The sequence below is a fragment of the Balaenoptera ricei genome, chromosome 2 (assembly GCF_028023285.1).
Source record: "Balaenoptera ricei isolate mBalRic1 chromosome 2, mBalRic1.hap2, whole genome shotgun sequence".
Classification (NCBI taxonomy): domain Eukaryota; kingdom Metazoa; phylum Chordata; class Mammalia; order Artiodactyla; family Balaenopteridae; genus Balaenoptera; species Balaenoptera ricei.
In genome coordinates, this window is record NC_082640.1 from 151094229 (window position 1) to 151117189 (window position 22961).

The following is a 22961-nucleotide window of genomic DNA, read 5'->3' on the forward strand; positions in this document are numbered from 1 at the left end:
TCCAGACGCGCAGGCTCAGTAATCGTGGCTCACGGGCCCAGTTGCTCCGCGGCACGTGGGATCTTCCCAGACCAGGGCTCGAACCCGCGTCCTCTGCATTGGCAGGCGGATTCCCAACCGCTGCGCCACCAGGGAAGCCCCAGAAATATTTTAAAAAATCTACACAGGTAATTCTAGTGTGACTTTAGGGTTGAGAACGACTGTTCCCCTATCTTCATTTACATATGATAAAAATGAGGCAGGGATAAAATTAGTATTAATAGGAATGAGAGTAATAGTTTAATAACTAAACCAGGAAAATAAGAAATATCCATTTTTTTCCCTCTAAAACTAGATTTTAAAAATTACATCCCCAAGCAGCAGAAACATAACTATGAACAAGACAGGAAATTTCTTATAAAGCTGAAATTCTGGTGGAAAAAGAAAAAGACAGTAAACAAGTATATAAATAAATAAAATCATTTTAGATAGTGTTCAGTGCTGTGAATAAAATAGGCTAATGTGATAGTAACGAGGAGGTAAGTGAGGGGGCAGTTTTTGATAATGTAATCAAAGAAGGCCTGCTTTGAATATATTAACATAAATCATATTATACATTTTACTGGATAACCTGCCTTGATCATTTAACAATTTGTGAAAGTTATCTTACAGTGCATCTATAGTATATAACCATTGTTCCTTTAACAACTTCATCCATCCTGATGGAGATTTTATTGTTTTTTACTATGGAAATTGATGCTGTGAGGAACACTTTTATCCATATATGTTTGTATATACGTGTACTTATTACTCTAGGATGAATTCCTAGAAGTGGAATTACAAGATCAAAGAAAGCACACATTAAAGTTTTGATAGATATTATCAAATAACCCTCAAAATTTTTGTAAAAATGGAACTTCTGCAGAAAGGATACACATTTTTTCAAGCAACTGCCATTAACAGGATTTGAATAAAAATATTTTATCTTTCTGTTCTCTGTGAAATGATCGGTTCTCAGTCTTTATCTTATTTGACCAATCTGCAATATACTCGGCAGAATTAGTTACCTCTTATTCCTGTGAAACACTTTCTTCTTCACTTGTCTTCTAAGGCTGCATGCTCTCGGAGTTTTTTCTCATAACACGCTGGACTCCTCAGTCTTCCTTCCTGGTTCCTCCTCATCTCTTTGAATTCTAAACATTGAAGTGTCCTAGGCATCAGTCCTAGGTCCTCTCTCTACCTACACTCATTCTCTTCCTGGGCGCTCATCCAATCTCACGGATTTAGCTATCGTATCTCTCGTTTATATGAATATCACTAAGACATCCGGATGTCTAAGAGGCATCTAAAAACATCTAAAAACTTATTTCATCTCTGTAATGGCAACTCCATCTACCAGTTGCTCAAACCAATCCCTCGCTTTTTTTTTCTTACACCCTACCTTCCTCTCTTTATTAAGGTTTCTGCTCAAGTCAGATTCCCCAGAGAAGCCTCTCTTAGCACACTTCTAAAACAGCACTCTCCTGCCTCCCACCACCATTCCCTATCCTCTTAGCTTGCCTATTTTTTAAAAATGCTAGGTCTCAATATCTAAAATTAGAGCACATATTTCTTTAATTGATCATTAGCTGATGGGGGGGGCAACTTTATTGGTTCACCGTGGTATCTCTAGCACCTAGAGCAGTGTCTTTTGTTGTTGACACAGTAGCTACTCAGTAACTATCTGCTCAATGAATGAATTAATTGTACAGGTCACATAGAGATATTACAGTTGAAAACCAGGCCGTTAAGGTGCAAAGGCAACATATTTGAAACATCCAGTTTTGGTCCTAATTCTAGGCACAGCTATGCATCTTTGACTAGTTATCCTTCAAAGTCTATTTCTACATCTGTAAATCGGGGTTTATGTCATCTCCCTCAGCAAACAAGAAGCTGTAGTCAATATCTATTTAGTATTACAATCACAAAAGTTTCACTACCTGTAATTTTCCAGGAACATCTGCTTCAATTTTCGTCTTAATTTCAGTTGTCCAGGTATAACATAATGTGACGGTATGTATTCAGAAGTCTCTAACATTTTAAAGTTATTATACAGTTGGCCCTCAGTATTTTTGGGTTCCGCATCCTCAGATTCAACCAACCTTGGGTCAAAAATTATTAAAAAAAAAAAAGTTCCAGAAAGTTCCAAAAAGCAAAACTTGAATTTGCAGCATACCAGCACCTATTTATATAGCATTTACCCTGCATCAGTAATCTAGAGATTACTGATCTAGAGTAATCTCGGGAGTATGCACGGGAGTATGTGCTTAGGTTATATGTAAAAACTACACCATTTTTTATAACGGATTTCAGCATTTGCGGATTTTAGTATCTGTGGGTCGGTCCTGGAACCAATCAGAAACTTGCAGGCCCAGTCCTCGCAAACACCCCAGCTGCCTTCCAAGAGGGAGGAGTGTCTGCCCCTGTCAGTCACTAGGCATCCAGTTTACGTAAGGCCCGCGTCCTTTCTCCAACCCCAGATCTGCGTGGGGGAATCTGGCAAAATCTAGACTCGCAAAGCTGACGACCCTCCCCGTACTGGCCAACTTGGGGTTATCCACACCCTGAGGGAGCCACGCGGCGCTCCAGCTCCACCGACCTGAAACAGCGGGTTGGGTTTCAACCATGGCGGAGCATCAGCTTCACCTGAGGAGATTTTAAAAACAGTCAGAGGCGCCACCCAGACTGTCCGATTCAGTTTCGGGGTGGGGGCCCCGACACCAGTCTGACGCAGCCGGGGAGCGAGAACGCCGGACGCCGCCCCACACTACGCAGGTCTACCCCCTGCCGGCCAGCCCGGCGCCCAGCCAAGCTCCCCACGCGGGAGCCGGGCCGGAACACTCCAGCAGAAGCCCCGCCCCCTTAGCCCGCGCAGGCCTCCCGCGCCAGCCAAACTGGTCTCCTGCGAGACCGCCCCTCGGCTCCGCCCCCTGCCCCGCCACCGAAAGGCTGGAATCGGGGGTGATTCCCTCTTCAGCTGCTTCCCCGCCCACACGATGGCGCATTCTGGAAAGGGTCCTTCCACCAGCCAATCATTTCCTCCATCCAGTCTTCCACAGAGTTCCCTCATCTTCCCGTAGCATTTCAGACCCTCCCTCTATTCAGCTTTTCGCTGCTTGAGGGGCCTACGTCCGTCTGGACCGCGCACGCGCGCATCCAAGTCCAGGGGAGCGCACGCGCAGTAGCAGGGTCGGTCTGGGCGGTCGCTAAGCACGTGTGTTGGGCAGTCCCGCGCAGCAGTGGCGAGAGTCGAACCTCGATTTTGTCGGTGACCATTGTGGGCAGCGGACTTACAGAGGTCATGGCGCCGGCGGAAATCCTGAACGGGAAGGTCATCTCCGCGTAAGGACCTGTCGTTGTTAGGGCGTGTTGGGCTGCTGGCGAGGGCTGTGAGCAGGGTGTGCAGGTCCCTAAGGACCCTTTTTTTTTTCTTGCTGGGGGGAGAATTGTAGCCTAAGAGTCTGGCCAGACGGGTGGGGAGGGAGGACATTGTCCTGAGCCCTTCACACCTGAAGACCGGTTCCCTACAACCAAAGAAAGGGGCCTGGTGGCTGTGCCCGCTGGCTCCTATGCTTCTGGGACAAGTCCTCTTACTCACCCCGACGACTATGCTCCCAGAAGTGCAGCTGCCAGACGAGAGAGTAGTTTGGGTTGCCTGCAGCATCCCAGTCAGAACTCAGAAATCCAGTTAATTCCCTTGCCCTGTAATTTGGAGGTGAGGAGACTGAGATTAGTGAGGTAACAAGGTTACAAGGCTGATTAGTGGCAGAGGGTCTCCTTCCAGACCATAGCTTTTCCCACTGCACCAGTCATCATTTGCTAAGTGGAACCCACTAAACGTTTTCTTTTTCCGTCAATTTCATGCCCCTCTGACAGCTATCGCCTGTGTCCTGGTCCTAGATTTACTTTCTAGTTTGGCTCTTGAGTCCTGACAGTATTTTCTATTCCTTTTGACCTCTGCCATTTCTACCCTATGGGAAATCTGAATGCTTCGCTAGTGGATATGATTGCCAGACTTAATTCCCTGGGAGTAACACCTGGCTGGGAGGTGACTGGTGGGGAAAGATGAAAGTAGAAGGGGAAAGGATATATTTTGTGTGATCCACCTGGAGGTTGCTCTTGGGACCTTGGACCTCACCAGTTATTTAGTAACAACTGTAGCTGGCAACAATAATTGCCCCATGAAGCCGTAATTTTGTGAGCAGAGGTTTTTCAGTGAATTATAGAGTCATTGGCAGTGAAACCCACCTTGGGTTTCCTGGAAGACAGAGATGGTGGACAAAGAAGGTGAGATGTAAATTAGATGGTGGTGAATCTTTCACATTGGTGAGGAGGAACCCCAAACGTTTACATTAGAAATCACAATACTTACACCTGAGCGCTTTTCTGCATGTGGTTTGCTAAACTGCATTGTTTGTGCTTGACCTTCGTTTTTTGTTTGCTTATATTTCAAACCCAGTCCCTTAATCAGTAGCTTTTCTTGATAAAATCTTCTTTTTAGAAAGACTGGTTGTGAAGAGATAATTTAGGTTTGCTTCTTGGCAGGCTACTGAGAATAGGTGCTTACTGGATATGTTTTGGTTGAGTGGAGAGCAAGTTAAATATACTTGTAAGCTCCGTAAGGGCAAATACATGCATTCTTTTATTTGTGTCTATATCCAAAACACCCAGAAACCTTCTTTCACTCCTTACTAGTTTTGTGGCATTAAGCAAATTAGCTAACCTCTGTGCCAGAATTTTCTCAAATGTAAAATAAAGATAATATCTAGGCCATTGAATTGTTAGGAGAATTAAATGAGTTCCTAACTGAAGAGCATTTAGAATTGTTCCTGGTACATAATAAGTGTTCAATACAAGTTAGCTGTTAACGATTAGTAATTAGTTAATGTATACAGAGATGATTGATTCATTATCTCTTTGACAGTGATAGTTGCCTTGAGATTCATTCCTTTTTTTTTTTTTTAATATTTATTTATTTATTTGGCTGCGCCAGGATCTTCATTGCTGCCTGCGGGGTCTTCGTTGCGGCATGCAGAATCTTTAGTTGCATCGTGTGGGATCTAGTTTCCTGACCAGGGATCGAACCCAGGTCCCCTGCACTGGGAGCGTAGAGTCTTAGCCACTGGACCACCAGGGAAGTCTGGCCTTGAGATCTATTTCAGTGGTTCTCAACGTTAGCTACAGATTAAAATCACCTTGGGAGCTTTTGGTTTTGATATTTCTTTTTATTTACATATGAATACATACAGAGAAGTGCACCTGTCGTCGGTGTACAGCTCAATGAGTTTTTCATTACTGAACTTGAGTAGCACCCAGTAAGAAATGACAGTGTTGGCATTCCAGAAGCCCCTCTCTCACTCCCATCCCATCACCATCCCCAACAAAGGTAATCACTATCCTGACTTCCAACACTGCAGATTAGTATTGCCTGGTTTTGAACTTTATATAAATGACATCATACAGTATAAAGTCTTCTCTGTCTGGCTTCTTTCAGTCAATGTTGTGTTTCTTAAATTATTTCATGTTGCAGGTAGTTGTAGTTCATTTACTCTCATAGCTGTTTTGTATTCTATATGAATATGCCACTATTTGCTTATCCATGGACACTTTGGTTTCTAGTTTTGGGTGACTATGAATAGTGCTATGAGCATTCTTTCATATGTCTTTTCGTGGAACATATAATATATACCTTTCTGTTGGTTACATCCCTAAGAGTAGAATTGTGGAGTAATAGGACATATACATGAGCAGTTTTATATAAGTAGAAATTGACAATCTTTTCCAAGATAGTTTTACTAACTTATATTCATAGGAAGCTTCAATGCTTGGTACCCACACAGACTGATTTAATTGGAATTGCTAGCAATAAGCCACTGGACTCAATATTTTAAAAATCTTTTAAAAGCTCATCCTTTGATTCTAATGCATCTTGAAGGTTGAGAACAACTTATCTAAAGCCTTAACTCTTTTTTTTTTTAATTTTTTTAAAATTTATTTGGTTGCGCTGGGTCTTAGTTGTGGCACACAGGCTCCTCAGCTGTGGCATGCGAACTTAGTTGTGGCATGCATGCGGCATCTAGTTCCCTGACCAGGGATTGAACCCGGGCCTCCTGCATTGGGGCCACGGAGTCTCAACCACTGTGCCACCAGGAAAGTCCCTAAAGCCTTAATGCTTAAGTCCAAGTTTCATCAATGAGGAGGAATAGGGCAGTGATTTGGTGGCAGATACTGAAAGCATTCTCTGGAAATGACTGTTCCAGGTACTGTTCCAGGTACTGTTCCTCTCCCTTGTTGGCTCAGAAGTAACATAGCTAATCTTTTACAGTGCCCCGTGGTTGAGCAATCAATTGAACTAATTGATACTAGTTCCTACTAACACAATTCATAAACAAGCACTAAGACGAAGGACTTTGTACTTACAGAAGATTTTTCTTTAATGTGCTTATCAAATGGCTCTTTCAGATGCTGCCACAGCGTGGCACCTTGACCTTCATGGAGAGCTTGACTCCAGGATCAGGTAGAGCTCACAATTCCTCAGAGAAGAGGAGCTCTGGAACGGGGGACAGCCTGCTTGGTTCATGCAGCAGGCAGCTGACCCTTGGCCATGGTCCTGGGGGAATCCTGAACAAGAAGGTGGTTCTTAGAGCTTGAGTAGGTTGGGCTGCAGGTAGAGGGTCTGGGCAGGGTGTCCCTACCTTCCTCTTTTACTAGGCCAGGGACACTCTTGAGAGGAAAGGTAAGTGAACTTCTTACATTGCAGCCAGGGATCCTGGTGTCAAAGGGAAGGGTCCCTCATTCCCCAGATTTGCAGGTCAGCTTCCTTGTTTGCCACCACTGTTGGGCCTCTCTGGGGACCAATTTGCAAGCCTTCAAGCTCCCTGGGCAGTTTCTTCTCTGATGTAGTATTTGAATTGTAAAATTTCTTCCTTGGAGGGAGGAAGGATGGGGCAAGTCAAGAATTCCACAGTCAGAATTTCTCCAGAATCTAGGTCACTGCCCATCCTATCCTGCAAGCTGAGGAAATAGTTGAGGCAAGAAAAGTGATGTGATTTGGCCAAAGGTTACTCGGCTGGTTAATGGCAGAGGCTCAATTAGAACCAAGGTCTTCACCCAGTACATGGTGCTTCTTACTTTGTCAGGCACTTACTACTTTTGCTAAAAGGAATTTCATAAACTAATTTTTTTTAATTTATAGCAGTCTTCCTTTTGTTGCCATGCTTCCCATTCTGCTGAGAAGGCCATCCCTGACTTTTCTCTACTTTTATTTATTCTCCCTTTATATCTTTCTGGTAGCCAGGACTGGACAAAATTCACCATTCCAGATTCCTTCTCTGCCTATGGGAAACCTGGATCTAGTTGCCAGCTGTGTCCCTTTGGAAGGAACACTTCCATTTCTTCCTTAGGGGAGTTCCAAGGTTGTAGGCTGGATTTGAAAATTGGGGGGAGATCTGAGGGTTAGGGACAAATATGTGTTTCTGGATATTTATTCACTTACTAAATATCTGTGTGCCTCCTATATGCCAGGCACTCTTCAAAGCCACGAGACTATAACAGTCAACAAAACAGCCCACATCCCTACCCTCGTGGAGTCTCTGTCCTGATACGTAGAGACAGATGGTAAAACTGGTAAAACAGAATGTAAGGTAGTGAGAAATGCCAAAGAGAAAACCAGAGCAGGGAAGAGGGACAGATTTCTGAGGCATGGGGGTTATAATTTTGAATATGGGAATTAAGCTCATACTCATTGTGAAAGGAACTTCTGGGCAAAGATTTGAAGGAGGCGGGGCCACGAGCCTGCTAGTGTTACGGGGAAGAGAGTTCACTGCCTTGCATGACTTAAGATAAATGATCTTTCCTTTGGATTTTGGTGCCCAAGTACTAGTCCCTGCTTATTTAGTAAGCAGCCTTTTGGACCTAAGCCCTTTCTACCCAAGATTGTCCTTTAGTCTTCTCTAAAAGCAGAAAGGCCAGGTCTCTGTGAGCCTTGTCTCAGATAAGAGCTGTTGGCCTGCTCTTCCTTTTCAAGTGGATACCCCAGTTTTCTGCAGTTTCTCGGCATTCCCCTTGGATGATGATCCAGAGGCCTGCTTGAGATTAGGGCCATAATCTGCTCTGATGGCCAGATCTGTGGTTAGATACTCCTGAAATAGGAGTAATTCTGGGTGTTGGGCCCTCACTTTCGGATCCTGAGGCTTGGGGCCACCCCATCATGTCTCATAACTCTTGCTACCAGCTGAAGATTGCAGAATGGTAACCTGGAGGCCAAATGTAGTTATGTTTTGTTGGGATTACAGAGTTATTTTTAGAAATTGGATTACCTCCTCACACATTAGTGTGTAGTTACACAGAAGAATCTGGATGCCTGGCCTTTTGAAAGGACGTGGAAAGCTTAGCAATACCATGCTCTCTGTTCTTAGTGTCACCAATTTGCTGGATCTGAGTAGAAGCCGCCCCCACTCCGAAGTGAGGGCGGGGGAAGGTGGGACCAGTTGTTCAGGCATCCTACCGCACCTTGTTGTGTGCACCTGGACACTGACAATGCTGTTTCTCTGTGTGACCTTTCTCTAATGCTAATGCACTTTTAGGCTCTTTTTAAAATCCTATCTTTTATGAAGCCTTTCTCCACCAATCAACCTACTTTGCAGCTCCATTCGTTTCCTCTAGATCAGTGGTTCTTAAACGGGGGCAGTTTTGTCCCTCCTTCCACCCCAGGCCACGTTTGGACATGTCTGGAGACATTTTTGCCTGTCATATGGGGAGTGGCTGTGCGCTGGCGGCATCTAGAGGTAGAAGCCAGGGTTGCTGCTAAGCACCCTACAATGCACGGGATGTCCCCACAGCAAAGAATTATCTGGCCCAAATGTTAGTTGTGTTGAGATCGATAAACCCTGATCTAGAAGTTTAAAAAGCATTTATTCTGTCACTGTGTATGTGGATTAATGATGACCTTTACACTCACTGGGAATTGGGGGGTTCATTAGAATTTTACACATTTAGTTATTTTCATGTCATAAATATCAGGCAATTCACCTTTCCCTTAGGTCTTTGAGAGAGTTTGAGAGAATTGGGTGGAAGAATTTTACATTATAAATTTTCATTGGAGCATAAAGTAGATTCACATTAAGCTTTCAAATATATATTTGAGGTAACTGTCAAGTTTAGTAAATATTTGCATTAAGTTATAATAATTCTTTTTTTAATAAATTTACTTTATTGAAGTATAATTGATTTGCAATGTTATATTAGTTTCTGCTGTACAGCAAAGTGTTTCAGAGAGAGAGATATATATATATATATATATACACATACACATATATATATATACACATTCTTTTTCATATTCTTTTCCATTATGGTTTATCGCAGGATATTGAATATAGTTCCCTGTGCTATACAGTAGGACCTTGTTTATCCATTCTATATATAATAGCTTGCATCTGCTAATCCCAAACTCCCACCCCTCCCCCACCTGCCCCCCTTGGCAACCACAAGTCTGTTCTCTATGTCTGTGAGTCTGTTTCTGTTTTATAGATAAGTTCATTTGTGTCATATTTTAGATTCCACGTATAAGTGATATCATATGGTATTTGTCTTTCTGACTTACTTCACTTAGTGTGATAATCTCTAGGTCCATCCATGTTGCTGCAAATGGCATTATTTCATTCTTTTTTTATGGCTGAGAAGTAGTCCATTGCATATACGTACCACATCTTCTTTATCTATTAATCTGTCGATGGGCATTTAGGTTGTCTCCATGTCTTGGCTATTGTAGTGCTTCTGTGAACATAAGGGTGCATGTATCTTTTTGAATTATAGTTTTGTCCAGATATATGCCCAGGAGTGGGATTGCTGGATCATTTGGCAACTCTATTTTTAGTTTTTTGAGGAACCTCCATGCTGTTTTCCATAGTGGCTGCACCAATTTACATTCCCACCAACAATGTAAGAGGGTTCCCTTTTCTCCACACCCTCTCCAGCATTTATTGTTTGTAGATTTTTTGATGATGGCCATTCTAACTAGTGTGAGGTGATTCCTCATTGTAGTTTTGATTTGCATTTCTCTAATTAATCATGTTGAGCATCTTTTCATGTGTCTGTTGGTCATCTGTGTGTCTTCTTTGGAGAAATGTCTATTTAGGTCTTCTGACCATTTTTTTGATCGGGTTGCTTGTTTTTTTTGTTATCGAGTTATGTGAGTTGTTTGTATATTTTGGAAATTAAGCCATTGTTGGTTGCATCATTTGCAAATATGTTCTTCAACAAGGAGGTAATTTAATCTTTTAATTTGACTTAACTAACTAGGAATTTGAAATATATGCCTTTCTTGGAACACTAGGTGGCCTCAATTGTTTTTACAAGGAACTACATGTTAAGTTTTTCAGAAAATTTGAAGAATTTTTTAGCAGTGTAACAGTTGTAATGAAACATAAAACAGCAAATGAACAAAATGAAAATAAAGCAGATGAAATCAGACATTTGTGTTGTACTGCACTGTAAAATCTTATAACAACAGTCCCCTTGTGGGGGTGGGGGAGGGTGAGAAATGTATGTCCTTGTTTAGAATAGCCCTGCATGTTGAAGATGAATGTTCTTGATTTTTCTCTGATTAGTTACTAAAGGCCTATTCTGTGGACCTTTTGAAGATCATTTGCAAATTCCTCGAAGGCTGTGCTACATTTCAGTGTTTGTTGACTGGGCAGCTTTTTTCTCGTCATGTAGGTTTCTTAGCCATGTACCTAAATACCCTTTACCGCCTCCTTTTCCTACCTGTAGCTTCTGTTGAAATGTCCTTGTTACGTTATATTTTAGCAATGCTTTTTTTTCTCAGTCATAAAATGTCCAAAATTTGAAAATAGGCCATTATGTAAAACAGAATGAGTTGGAATTCGTAATGGACTTTTTCAGGAATAATTGTACAAGACTTGAGGCAAGAGATCTGGGTGACTGTTAGAGATATTAGGCTCTGACTAGGACTCTTCAAGGGTGATGTGATTCTGTAGGGATGTACACCTTTGACTTTTGTTGACTAGGCTCTTTGACAACTATATGTGGGAGAAGTCAACTTGGAGAAAACTGATAGTCATGCAAATAACTCTTACCCATAGAGATTCAAACAAATTTTGACAGGTTGAGCTATAAATGATTTCCACTGTGATTTTTGCACCTTAGAAAAGATAACCCCAAACACTGCATTTTATTGGCCAGTAGCAGGGTTTCTCATCCTTGGGCACTATTAACATTTGGGCTGGATAATTCTTTGTTGTTCTTTGTCCCGTGCATTGTAGGATATGTAATTGTATCCCTAGCCTCTACCCACTAGATACCAGTAGTAACTTAGTTAAAACTGCATCTGTGTCTGTTCATGTTTAATTAGCTACGACTATTTTACTAGTATCTGTCCATCAGGACCAGAGAGACTTCAATGGTTTACTGCTACTTGGTCCTGCTACCTTCATTGACACTCTAGTACTGATTTCTCCTACATCAAGATTGAGATATGTCTTCCCTTAGATTTTAGAGAATGTTGATGGAAGATGGTGTGACTGGCATGTGCAGTTCTATTCAGGGATCAGGGGTGTTTCTCCACATGCCCACTTCTGCCTCACTTTGTCCCCCAGAATCTTTACCAGGATGGTATAACTCATGGGGCCGAGGATAGAAATGGGAGGTGTCTGCAATTCAAGGAAGTTTCTGTTTATTTAGGAGGTTTCGCTGATTCGAAAGTTGTTCCATTATAGCATTTATACTTTCTGGAAGTGAGCTATAAAAATTAAAGGGGTTCCCACCATTTAATTCAACACAGCTCTATGACCCTAAAATAAAGATAGACGAGGGAGGGAGTATTAATTTTTCTCTCCATGTTCTTCTTCTGTAGTTTCTTCAACTTCAGACACACCTGACACTTGGCTTGTTCCACTTTTCGTTTTAAGGTGCTTCGGTTAGTGGCCAACCAAGAAAACCAGGCAGGAAAAAAATTTTAAGGGACTTAACGGAGACGTAATTACAATTGTCTTGATTTTTTTCTTTTTTCCTCACCAGGGCAGAAGATTTTCCACTGGTTGCTTTAGTGTTCTGGGCTGTCTAGTTCTTGCTGATTGTGGTTTATGTGCACTTAAAAATGTCTCATTGCTATTCTGGTCATGTCTCAGAAAGAGGCCCAAGTGTTAGCTTTTAAACAAATCTTTGTAGTTGGAAGAATGTCCCTGCTAATGCAACTTTTAAAACAGTCCTACTTCTTAGAAAAAGTTTAAGGGAGTCAGTATAACTGATCTCAAGCTATAATCTTTTTTAGGGAAAAAAAAATGCATACTTAGACCCATTTAAATTATAGCATAGAAAATACAGAACATACAATGCTTGGTGTCAGTCTACTTATCTCTTGTAAAAATAAAATACAGTGTGTGTGTGTGAAAAAAAAAAAAAAAAAAGAAAATACAGAACATTTTGTTCTTTGCTCTTAACCTACTGGGCTGAAACAACATTTTCCACCTATACCACCTTGTAGTACTGGGTTCCTATAGCTTGCTACCTGCTGGGTATAAGTATTATTTTTATTTGTCCCTAGATTCCTTCCTTTTGGGTCTCAAATGCTTACTTATTCTACAGTCCTTATAAGATTTGGTAAATAAATTCACTGTATCAGTATGAAATCTGCTCTGTTCTTAAAGTATTTGTAGTTGTCCGTCTTCCCAGCTCCATTTCACAACCTCCAAAACCTGAGAGTCATCTGTAGCCCTGGCATTTCCTCTGTGTTTCATGTTTAGTATATCTGGAATACATCTACTTCTTGCCAGCTTACCACTGACACCTTAATCCAAGCCGCCATCACCTCTGGCCTGGCCTGGATTTTGCAATTGCAGTGACTTCTTGCTGCTGTCCCTGATTCTCACCGTTCCCTCTCGGGTCTGTTCCCAATTCAGCAGCCAGAATAATCCTTTAAAAATGTAAGTCCGGTGCTCACTTTGGCAGAACATATACTAAAATTGGAACGATACAGAGAAGATTAGCATGGCCCCTGCGCAAGGATGACATGCAAATTCATGAAGTGTTCCATGTTTTTGGTGCTGATGAACCTAGTTGCAGGGCAGGAATAAAGAGGTAGACGTAGAGAATAGACTTGAGGACATGGGGTGGGAGGGTGAAGCTGGGTTGAAGTGAGAGTAGCATCGACATACATACACTACCGAATGTGAAATACATATGTGGTGGGAAGCAGCAGCATAGCACGGGGAGATTGGCTCGGTGCTTTGCGATGACCTAGAGGGGTGGGATAAGGAGGATGGGAGGGAGGCTCAAGAGGGAGGGGATATGGGGACACGTGTATGCATATGGCTGATTCGCTTTGTCGCGCAACAGAAACTAACACAGTATTGTGAAGCAATTATACTCCAATAAAGATCTATTTAAAAAAAAATGTAAGTCCAATCATGTCAGCCCTGTTGAAGACCGCTAATGGCTTCCCATCACATTCCGAATAAATGACTGTATACCTCATTTGATTACTGCTTCCCCTTGGGCCTTAATTACCCACTCAGGGCCTTTGCACTTGCTGTTCTTTCTGTAAATTGGCCCTGGGAAAGCCACCCGACCTGACTGCTTAGAGCCTGTGTCTACATCTGTGAGCAGGAATAAGAAAGCTTTTTGTCCCTTGCATACTTCAGAGGGTTATTGAGAGTCTCAGACGTGTTCACTTCTTCTCACTGTTGTGTCTCCTTACTGTCTCACATTGTGCCAGGAATGGCGGGCTCTTTACCCCCACCCCCCACCCCAAACCGTGGGTTTTGTTTGGGTCGAGAGGGTTAAGGAGAAGCAGTGGAAACCTTTGCTTAGCACTCTGTGTTCATACAGTGGTTGGGGGAAGGAAGGGGAGAGGAGAGAGTGGAGTCTGGAAACTTGGCCCCTGGGAGAGAGAGACCTTCTGCAGCTCCCCGGGCAGCACTTCTGATCATCATGCAGGAGAAACAGTTGTGGCTGGAACTGCTGGGGAGTTTCAGTGGCAGCCTAGGGAAAACTTGGCAGCTATAGTATCTTCTGTTATCTTGTGTCAGGGCAGAATTGTGGCCTCTGTTCAGGTCAAATCCCAGTAAAAGGAAATCCAGCAGTCCATTAATACTTCTTTTGAACGATATGATTTATAGAATACTGATTTGAAAAAACAAGGCTATTAGCTTAGAAGATTTTGAAGTCTTCGGTATGACTTCTTGTATCGTTCAACATTCTTACCATTTACTAGGCTAATACACATAATCTATTTTTGTGACTCCTGTGCCTTTTTATGCCAGGTATTTGTCAAGTGTGGAGAACTGGGGAAGGGAGTAACCAAATTAGGATGAGGGAAGAGATGCTTGCTAATGTCCTGGTATATTTGTTTGTCAAGTGTGGTTAAGATGAAAAAAGATAAATGACAAAACTAGTTCTTCAGGAGAGACAGATCCTGTTCAAGTTAATAACTGTATCATAACTGGACAAGGTTGGACTACTTTGAATGTTTACTTATAGATGTAATTTATTTGATGTCTTATTGTATTGTTGAGAGTTGTGTGTTAGTAAATTGATGTATCTTTGTTTCACAAGAGGTTATACTTTCAACCTTGAGTAAGGAAAATTCTTTTGTGAATTAGGATATAATTTGTAAATTCATATTGAATTCAGAGTGGGATTCATTGATTTATCATTCAGCCTTATGTGGATACCCTGTGATCATCTTACTAGGTAGGATAAGTTGAGCAGAAGGTGTGAGCTTGAGTTCTTTCCTGCAGACTTTTTTCCTACAGCACCTGAAGAGCGGAAAGGCTGAAAAAGATGAGGATTAGCAGCCTTCCAGAAGTGTTGGTCCAAGTTTTTATTTGTTCACTGTATGATTTTGAATGCCATCAACTAGTATTTTTTTTTTATTTTTAATTTTATATTGGAGTTAGTTGATTTACAATGTTTCAGTTTCAGGTGTACAACAGAGTGATTCAGTTATATGTATACGTGTATCTATTCTTCAGATTCTTTTCCCATTTAGGTTATTACAGAATATTGAGTAGAGTTCCCTGTATTATACAGTAGGTCCTTGTTGATTGTCTATTTTATATATTCAACTAGTATGTTTTAAACTGGCCCATACCCCATGGCCCAGTCAGTGTCAATAAGAGTTAGAAAAGATCCATGTCTACTTGAGGCCTGGAAAATTGATGGGTGGTACAGGACATATTATATCAAATAATGTCTGTTAATGAAGGTGTTTTTAATTTAAAAGAGAAATACATCCAGTAATACACATTGCTTATTTGCGGCTTGAAACATTAAATGTTAACTCCAATTTTTTCCTGTTTCTCTAGGCAAATAAGGGAGAGACTGAAGAACCAAGTCATTCAGATGAAGGAGCAAGCACCTGGTTTCACACCAGGCCTGGCAATTTTACAGGTATTGTGATAGTGTATTTCTACTAACATCTTTCTTCCTTTCTCAATCTCTCGATAGCATTTAAGACAACAGGCACATCAAAGCTCTTTCTCTTTTTTTTTGGCTTCTGTGAAACCTCAGACGTTTTCAGTTTTTCTTTGCAGCCTCCTCCTCTTCAGCTCAACTTCTGTGTGTTGGCCTGTCCTGGCCCTCTGCTCTTCTCTGTGGGTACCTTTCCCTAATCCAGTATCTCTTGACCTTTGGTCTTAGGACCCCTTTACACCCATAAACTTTCATTTATATGGATTTATCCATTGATACATACTATTTAGAAATTAAAAATAAGAGGTTTAAAGACATTTGTATATTTAAAAATGCCAAGAGTAAGCTCACTGTGTGTTAGCATAAGTAACATTTTTATGACAAAGTAACTTTTAGAAACAAAATTGAGTGAGAAGAGGGGCATTGTTTTACATTTTTGCAAAACCCTGTACTGTCTGGCTTAATGGAAGACAGCTGGATTCCCATCTACTTCTATATTCAAGCTCTTCCTCTGCTGGTTTGATTGAAATATATGGAGAACATCTGACCTTATAGAGACGTATGGTTGTAAAAGGAAGAGTTCTTTTAATAGTCTTCCCAGATAATTGTGGATATTTTTCTTTAATACTATAAGGACTCAGTAAGTAAAGTTTTTAAAAGGTAGTTGCAGTGTGGACTCTGAAACTTGTTATCAGTGAACTTTCATACTTTGTTAAATCAAAATCTTGTTTTATGTTGCAGTTTGAATGGCTATTTACCTGTGTCTGGTTTTATGTCCTTCATTCCCCATTTGGAAAATAATGGTTCACTGAATTATGCAGGTCTTCCAAATGTTAACACGTTTCATTATGCAATATTTTAAAAATCATAATCATTAATATCACCAACAAACTTATCAGAAAAGTCTTTAAGTGTTGAGAAGTTGTCAAGCTCACAGGAGTACGTAAATACCAATTTTTGCTTGAAAGCTCAAATTTTGTCATTGGTAATTAATACTATTAGTTATTTTCCTTGAAGTAGCAGGCTCACTTTATCCAATTTTGAGAAAATATTTGCCACATATTCAAGCCCAAATAATCATTATTTGTCAGTTGTTCTTTTAAGTAAAGATGGTGTTCCATTTAAAAATCTGCTAGTTCTGCTTGCAAGGCAAGAAAGCTCAAGTGCTTTTCCTGGTGACAGCCACTTCTGTATGTGGCAGAAGTGCTTTGTGATTGCTTCCCCATTCTTTATGCAGAATATTAAAAAGACATGTACTCAAGGGTCAACGTTTAATAAAAATAATTTTTACTGCTTCATCAAGAGCACTTCTAAGTGAAATTGGTGTCTTTTTTTTTTTACTGAGACTGTGTGACTAGTACAGGTTGGTGCCATTGTCTTGATTTAGTGCTAAGTCATCAGCAGTCTTACACAGCCTAACTTGTGCAGCCTCAATACAGGTGTCAATACAGTGAAAAAGGCAAATGACATCATAGTATTATGGCACTCGCAAATCTTCTGAAAGGGTGTTGGGGTTCCTGCAAGAGTGTGTGAACCGCACTTTGGGAACCATTGCCTTATGCAGTTTTATCTGACCCCAGATACAGCTGTAGATCAGGAACTTGTAAACCTGGATCTCTTCTGGTTCTAGGCTCTTGGCTTCTAGGACATCACTCCTTCTCTAATCTTTTTTGCTTGTTGTTCCTGATACCTTCCTGATACCTAGACCACTCGAATACCTCAACGCTCAGCCCTCAGACTTCTTTTCTACCTTATTTTTTCCCTAAGTGAGCTCCCCCAGTCCCATAGCTACATGGGAGAATACTTTCTATCTGAGGTTTCTTTCAAGAGCTCCAGATTCATCCAGTAAGAGGCCTTCAATAAATAGGCAGGAGGTATTTAATAAATATGTGTCATGTGGCCAGATGTACAAATGAATGTTTGAAGGGTTGATTGGGATGACAGGAAACTGATAGCTTGCATTTGAAATTCCCTTCAGAAACACCTGCTTCCTCACTTCACATTTCTCTCTATATGTATGTCTCCATGTATATCATTTAATCCCTTGCTAAGTTTCTGTTCCGTGTTCATCAAGAATTTCAGAGTGAATAGTACTTAAATATTTTCCCCCATTGCTATTCATTATCTGAGAGGCCTTAGTTGAGAAGAAAAGCACAGAAGGCCTGTCATTCTGCCTGGTATGTCCTGTGCTGCGGTGGATTTTCCATTTTTGAAAATTACTAAGAATCGAAGGTATATGTTGTGGGTGTCCACTTGGTACTTTTGTGAGACAGTTATTTCTTGGCTTATTCTTGTGAATTGTTTGTTGTAGGAAGAGTAAATGTCGTAGACAAGAAATCTGTTTCTGTAAACCTTTTTGTAGCAATATTGAGGGGTTTTTTTTTCCTGCTTTTTTAAAATTGACTTCCGAACCCCTATTTTAAATTTATTGATTGCAAAGTGTTTTTGTTACATAAACACTGTTCTGCAGCTTGTCTCTTATGTCCTTGCAATAAAACAGTGGTAGAATATTTTAATCTTGTACTTTAGCACCAGAATCAACATCTTTCTATGATGCAAGGCTCACAGATTATGTTGTAATCACATCTGTGCCACCTCAGACCTCTTGTTTTTTTTCCATCCTGGTGACAGGCACCACCATTTTCCCACACACTCAGACTAGAAACCTGAGCTGTCTCTTTTGGGCATCTCCCTGCTCTCTACATCCCCTTAGGGACTAAGGTACTATTGGTAATACCTCTCATAAGCTCTTGGGATATCTTCCCTCCTTTTGATTTCTACTGCTCCCACCCTCTGGGCCACTAGTCAACTGCTTACAGGCTTCTGATCTGGATGCTTCCAGTCCTTTTAACTGCAAATGTAGCCCTTGTCAAAATGCAAATCTGATCACAATCCAACCAGCTACACCCACTCTCCCCATTCTTTACAGAAGGAACAACAGTACTGCTTCTGTAGAGTGACTCCTGTAGTTCAAATGATTTGTATATATTACTAGTTGTTCTGATTTTTATACTACCCCTACGAGATGGGAGCTGTATGAAACCGAGCAGGACCCTGTGGGGCCCTCCCTGGTGCAAATCCTTCCTGTGTCGCCCATATCTTGTTTGTTGGAAATAGGCTTCATTCAGCCTCCTTGACCTTCCCTGAGTTCCATAGGACAGATTCAAACAGTTGCTAATCAGGGAAGGGAGGGGATGCAGAAACACGGGAGGAACAGTCTAGAAACAGTGGTTCAGCACAGCCTTGGGGCAGGGTCCTAGTTCCTCCTCAGGGAATATAAATAACAATATCTGTGAGTTCTGCAGAACTGAGACCCCCAGGTGGAGGATGGCAACTTCAGGCTGAGCACAAGATTCCTGGAATACCGCCCTGTTACCTCACCATCAACCAATCAAAAGAAAGTCACATACCCTGTAGCCCTCAACCCAAATTTTGCCTATAAAAACATTTCCCTCAAAACCATCAGGGAGTTTGGGGTTTTAGAGTACGAGCCACCCATTCTCCTTGCTTGGCCCTGCAATAAACCTTTCTTTGCTCCAAACTCCGACGTTTCAGTTTGTTTGGCCTCACTGTGCCTGGAGCACCCTAACCTGTGTTCAGTAACAGTAACTGGTGGTCAGAGATCTTGGGTAGCTTGCCCAAAGCCACAGACATGAAGGTACTGAGTCTGGATATGAACCCAGCTCTATCTGTCTCCAAAATTAATTTGCTTTTCCCATTCATTTTTCTAAATCATTAGCATTAAGGATATTCAGGATCTGGTCCAGGCATATATACCTGCAAGTTGGAATTTCTTTTAAAACAGCAGACTGATAACTTCCAAATAGTTAAATATTTAACGGAAATTAAGACTTGGCTTTTCATCACAAGAGATACAAATGATGGACTTCCCTGGTGGCGCAGTGGTTAAGAATCCACCTGCCAATGCAAGGGACATGGGTTTGAGCCCTGGTCTGGGAAGATCCCACATGCCACAGAGCAACTAAGCCCGTGCGCCACAACTACTGAGCCTGTGCTCTGGAGCCCACGAGCCACAACTACTGAAGCCCACACACCTAGGGTCCATGCTCCGCAGCAAGAGAAGCCACCACAGTGAGAAGCCCACGTACCACAATGAAGAGTAGCCCCCGCTCACTGCAAGTAGAGGAAGCCTGCGCATAGCAACGAAGACCCAATGCAGCCAAAAAATAAATAAATAATTTTAAAAAAAGATACAGACAGTTACAGAAAGATAGAGAAGATGAAAAGGCAGAGGGCTATGTACCAGATGAAGGAACAAGAAAAATCCCCAGAAAAACAACTAAATGAAGTGGAGATAGGCAACCTTCCAGAAAAAGAATTCAGAATAATGATAGTGAAGATGATCCAGGACCTCGGAATAAGAATGGAGGCAAAGATTGAGAAGATGCAAGAAATGATTAACAAAGACCTAGAAGAATTAAAGAACAAACAAACAGAGATGACCAATACAATAACTGAAATGAAAACTACACTAGAAGGAATCAATAGCAGAATAACTGAGGCAGAAGAACGGATAAGTGACCTGGAAGACAGAATGATGGAATTCACTGCTGCGGAACAGACTAAAGAAAAAAGAATGAAAAGAAATGAAGACAGCCTAAGAGACCTCTGGGATAACATTAAACGCAACAACATTCGCATTATAGGGGTCCCAGAAGGAGAAGAGAGAGAGAAAGGACCAGAGAAAATATTTGAAGAGATTATAGTCGAAAACTTCCCTAACATGGGAAAGGAAATAGCCACCCAAGTCCAGGAAGCGCAGAGAGTCCCATACAGGATAAACCCAAGGAGAAACACGCCGAGACACATAGTAATCAAAGTGGCAAAAATTAAAGACAAAGAAAAGTTATTGAAAGCAGCAAGGGAAAAACGACAAATAACATACAAGGGAACTCCCATAAGGTTAACAGCTGATTTCTCAGCAGAAACTCTGCAAGCCAGAAGGGAGTGGCATGATATACTTAAAGTGATGAAAGGGAAAAACCTACAACCAAGATTACTCTACCCGGCAAGGATCTCATTTAGATTTGATGGAGAAATCAAAAGCTTTACAGACAAGCAAAAGCTAAGAGAATTCAGCACCACCAAACCAGCTCTACAACAAATGCTAAAGGAACTTCTCTAAGTGGGAAACACAAGAGAAGAAAAGGACCTACAAAAACAAACACAAAACAATTAAGAAAATGGTCATAGGAACATACATATCGATAATTACCTTAAACGTGAATGGATTAAATGCCCCAACCAAAAGACATAGACTGGCTGAATGGATACAAAAACAAGACCCATATATATGCTGTCTACAAGAGACCCACTTTAGACCTAGGGACACATACAGACTGAAAGTGAGGGGATGGAAAAAGATATTCCATGCAAATGGAAATCAAAAGAAAGCTGGAGTAGCTATACTCATATCAGATAAAATAGACTTTAAATTAAAGAATGTTACAAGAGACAAGGAAGGACACTACATAATGATCCAGGGATCAATCCAAGAAGAAGATATAACAATTATAAATATATATGCACCCAACATAGGAGCACCTCAATACATAAGGCAACTGCTAACAGCTATAAAAGAGGAAATCGACAGTAACACAATAATAGTGGGGGACTTTAACACCTCACTTACACCAATGGACAGATCATCCAAAATGAAAATAAATAAGGAAACAGAAGCTTTAAATGACACAATAGACCAGATAGATTTAATTGATATATATCGGACATTCCATCCAAAAACAGCAGATTACACGTTCTTCTCAAGTGCGCACGGAACATTCTCCAAGATAGATCACATCTTGGGTCACAAATCAAGCCTCAGTAAATTTAAGAAAATTGAAATCATATCAAGCATCTTTTCTGACCACAACGCTATGAGATTAGAAATGAATTACAGGGAAAAAAACGTAAAAAGGACAAACACATGGAGGCTAAACAATACGTTACTAAATAACCAAGAGATCACTGAAGAAATCAAAGAGGAAATCAAAAAATACCTAGAGACAAATGACAATGAAAACACGACGACCCAAAACTTATGGGATGCAGCAAAAGCAGTTCTAAGAGGGAAGTTTATAGCTATACAAGCCTACCTAAAGAAACAAGAAAAAGCTCAAGCAAACAATCTAACCTTACACTTAAAGAAACTAGAGAAAGAAGAACAAACAAAACCCAAAGTTAGCAGAAGGAAAGAAATCATAAAGATCAGAGCAGAAATAAATGAAATAGAAACAAAGAAAACAATAGCAAAGATCAATAAAACTAAAAGTTGGTTCTTTGAGAAGATAAACAAAATTGATAAACCATTAGCCAGACTCATCAAGAAAAAGAGGGAGAGGACTCAAATCAATAAAATCAGAAATGAAAAAGGAGAAGTTACAACAGACACTGCAGAAATACAAAGCATCCTAAGAGACTACTACAAGCAACTTTATGCCAATAAAATGGACAACCTGGAAGAAATGGACAAATTCTTAGAAAGGTATAACCTTCCAAGACTGAACCAGGAAGAAATAGAAAATATGAACAGACCAATCACAAGTAATGAAATTGAAACTGTGATTAAAAATCTTCCAACAAACAAAAGTCCAGGACCAGATGGCTTCACAGGTGAATTCTATCAAACATTTAGAGAAGAGCTAACACCCATCCTTCTCAAACTCTTCCAAAAAATTGCAGAGGAAGGAACACTCCCAAACTCATTCTATGAGGCCACCATCACCCTGATACCAAAACCAGACAAAGACACTACAAAAAAAGAAAATTACAGACCAATATCACTGATGAATATAGATGCAAAAATCCTCAACAAAATACTAGCAAACAGAATCCAACAACACATTAAAAGGATCATACACCACGATCAAGTGGGATTTATCCCAGGGATGCAAGGATTCTTCAATATACGCAAATCAATCAATGTGATACACCATATTAACAAATTGAAGAATAAAAACCATATGATCATCTCAATAGATGCAGAAAAAGCTTTTGACAAAATTCAACACCCATTTCTGATAAAAACTCTCCAGAAAGTGGGCATAGAGGGAACCTACCTCAACATAATAAAGGCCATATATGACAAACCCACAGCAAACATCATTCTCAATGGTGAAAAACTGAAAGCATTTCCTCTAAGATCAGGAACGAGACAAGGATGTCCACTCTCACCACTATTATTCAACATAGTTTTGGAAGTCCTAGCCACGGCAATCAGAGAAGAAAAAGAAATAAAAGGAATACAAATTGGAAAAGAAGAAGTAAAACTGTCACTGTTTGCGGATGACATGATACTATACATAGAGAATCCTAAAACTGCCACCAGAAAACTGCTAGAGCTAATTAATGAATATGGTAAAGTTGCAGGATACAAAATTAATGCACAGAAATCTCTTGCATTCCTATACACCAATGATGAAAAATCTGAAAGAGAAATTATGGAAACACTCCCATTTACCATTGCAACAAAAAGAATAAAATACCTAGGA

The 22961-nt window shown here is 40.7% G+C and overlaps 2 protein-coding genes and 1 non-coding gene across 8 annotated transcripts in view; 2 read left to right on the top strand and 1 right to left on the bottom strand.

Annotated features, from left to right (window-relative positions):
• Positions 1 to 3152, bottom strand: part of LOC132359785 (coiled-coil domain-containing protein 170-like) — a 52024-nt gene extending 48872 nt beyond the window's left edge. For 2 of the 6 annotated variants that reach the window (XR_009500936.1, XM_059914407.1), the window contains exons 1-3: positions 2618 to 3152; positions 1959 to 2120; positions 1047 to 1172 (exon numbers count right to left, since the gene is read on the bottom strand). Coding sequence is in view for 3 of the 6 variants with exons in the window: in XM_059914405.1 (XP_059770388.1) it covers positions 1959 to 2056 (98 nt within the window). In the remaining 3 variants the exon portion in view is untranslated. Of the gene's footprint in view, positions 1 to 1046; positions 1173 to 1958; positions 2121 to 2581 lie in introns of all 6 variants that reach the window. The other 4 variants (XM_059914405.1, XM_059914409.1, XM_059914408.1 and 1 more) reach the window with 3 other exon arrangements.
• Positions 3012 to 22961, top strand: part of MTHFD1 (methylenetetrahydrofolate dehydrogenase, cyclohydrolase and formyltetrahydrofolate synthetase 1) — a 64739-nt gene continuing 44789 nt past the window's right edge. Inside the window, exons 1-2 of the mRNA XM_059914400.1 lie at positions 3012 to 3360; positions 15345 to 15429. Of these exons, the coding sequence (XP_059770383.1) occupies positions 3320 to 3360; positions 15345 to 15429 (126 nt within the window). The 5' untranslated portion in view covers positions 3012 to 3319. The remainder of the gene's footprint in view (positions 3361 to 15344; positions 15430 to 22961) is intronic.
• On the top strand, positions 12972 to 13078 carry LOC132361819 (U6 spliceosomal RNA). The gene has a single exon (XR_009502086.1). It is a non-coding gene; the product is annotated as a U6 spliceosomal RNA (small nuclear RNA).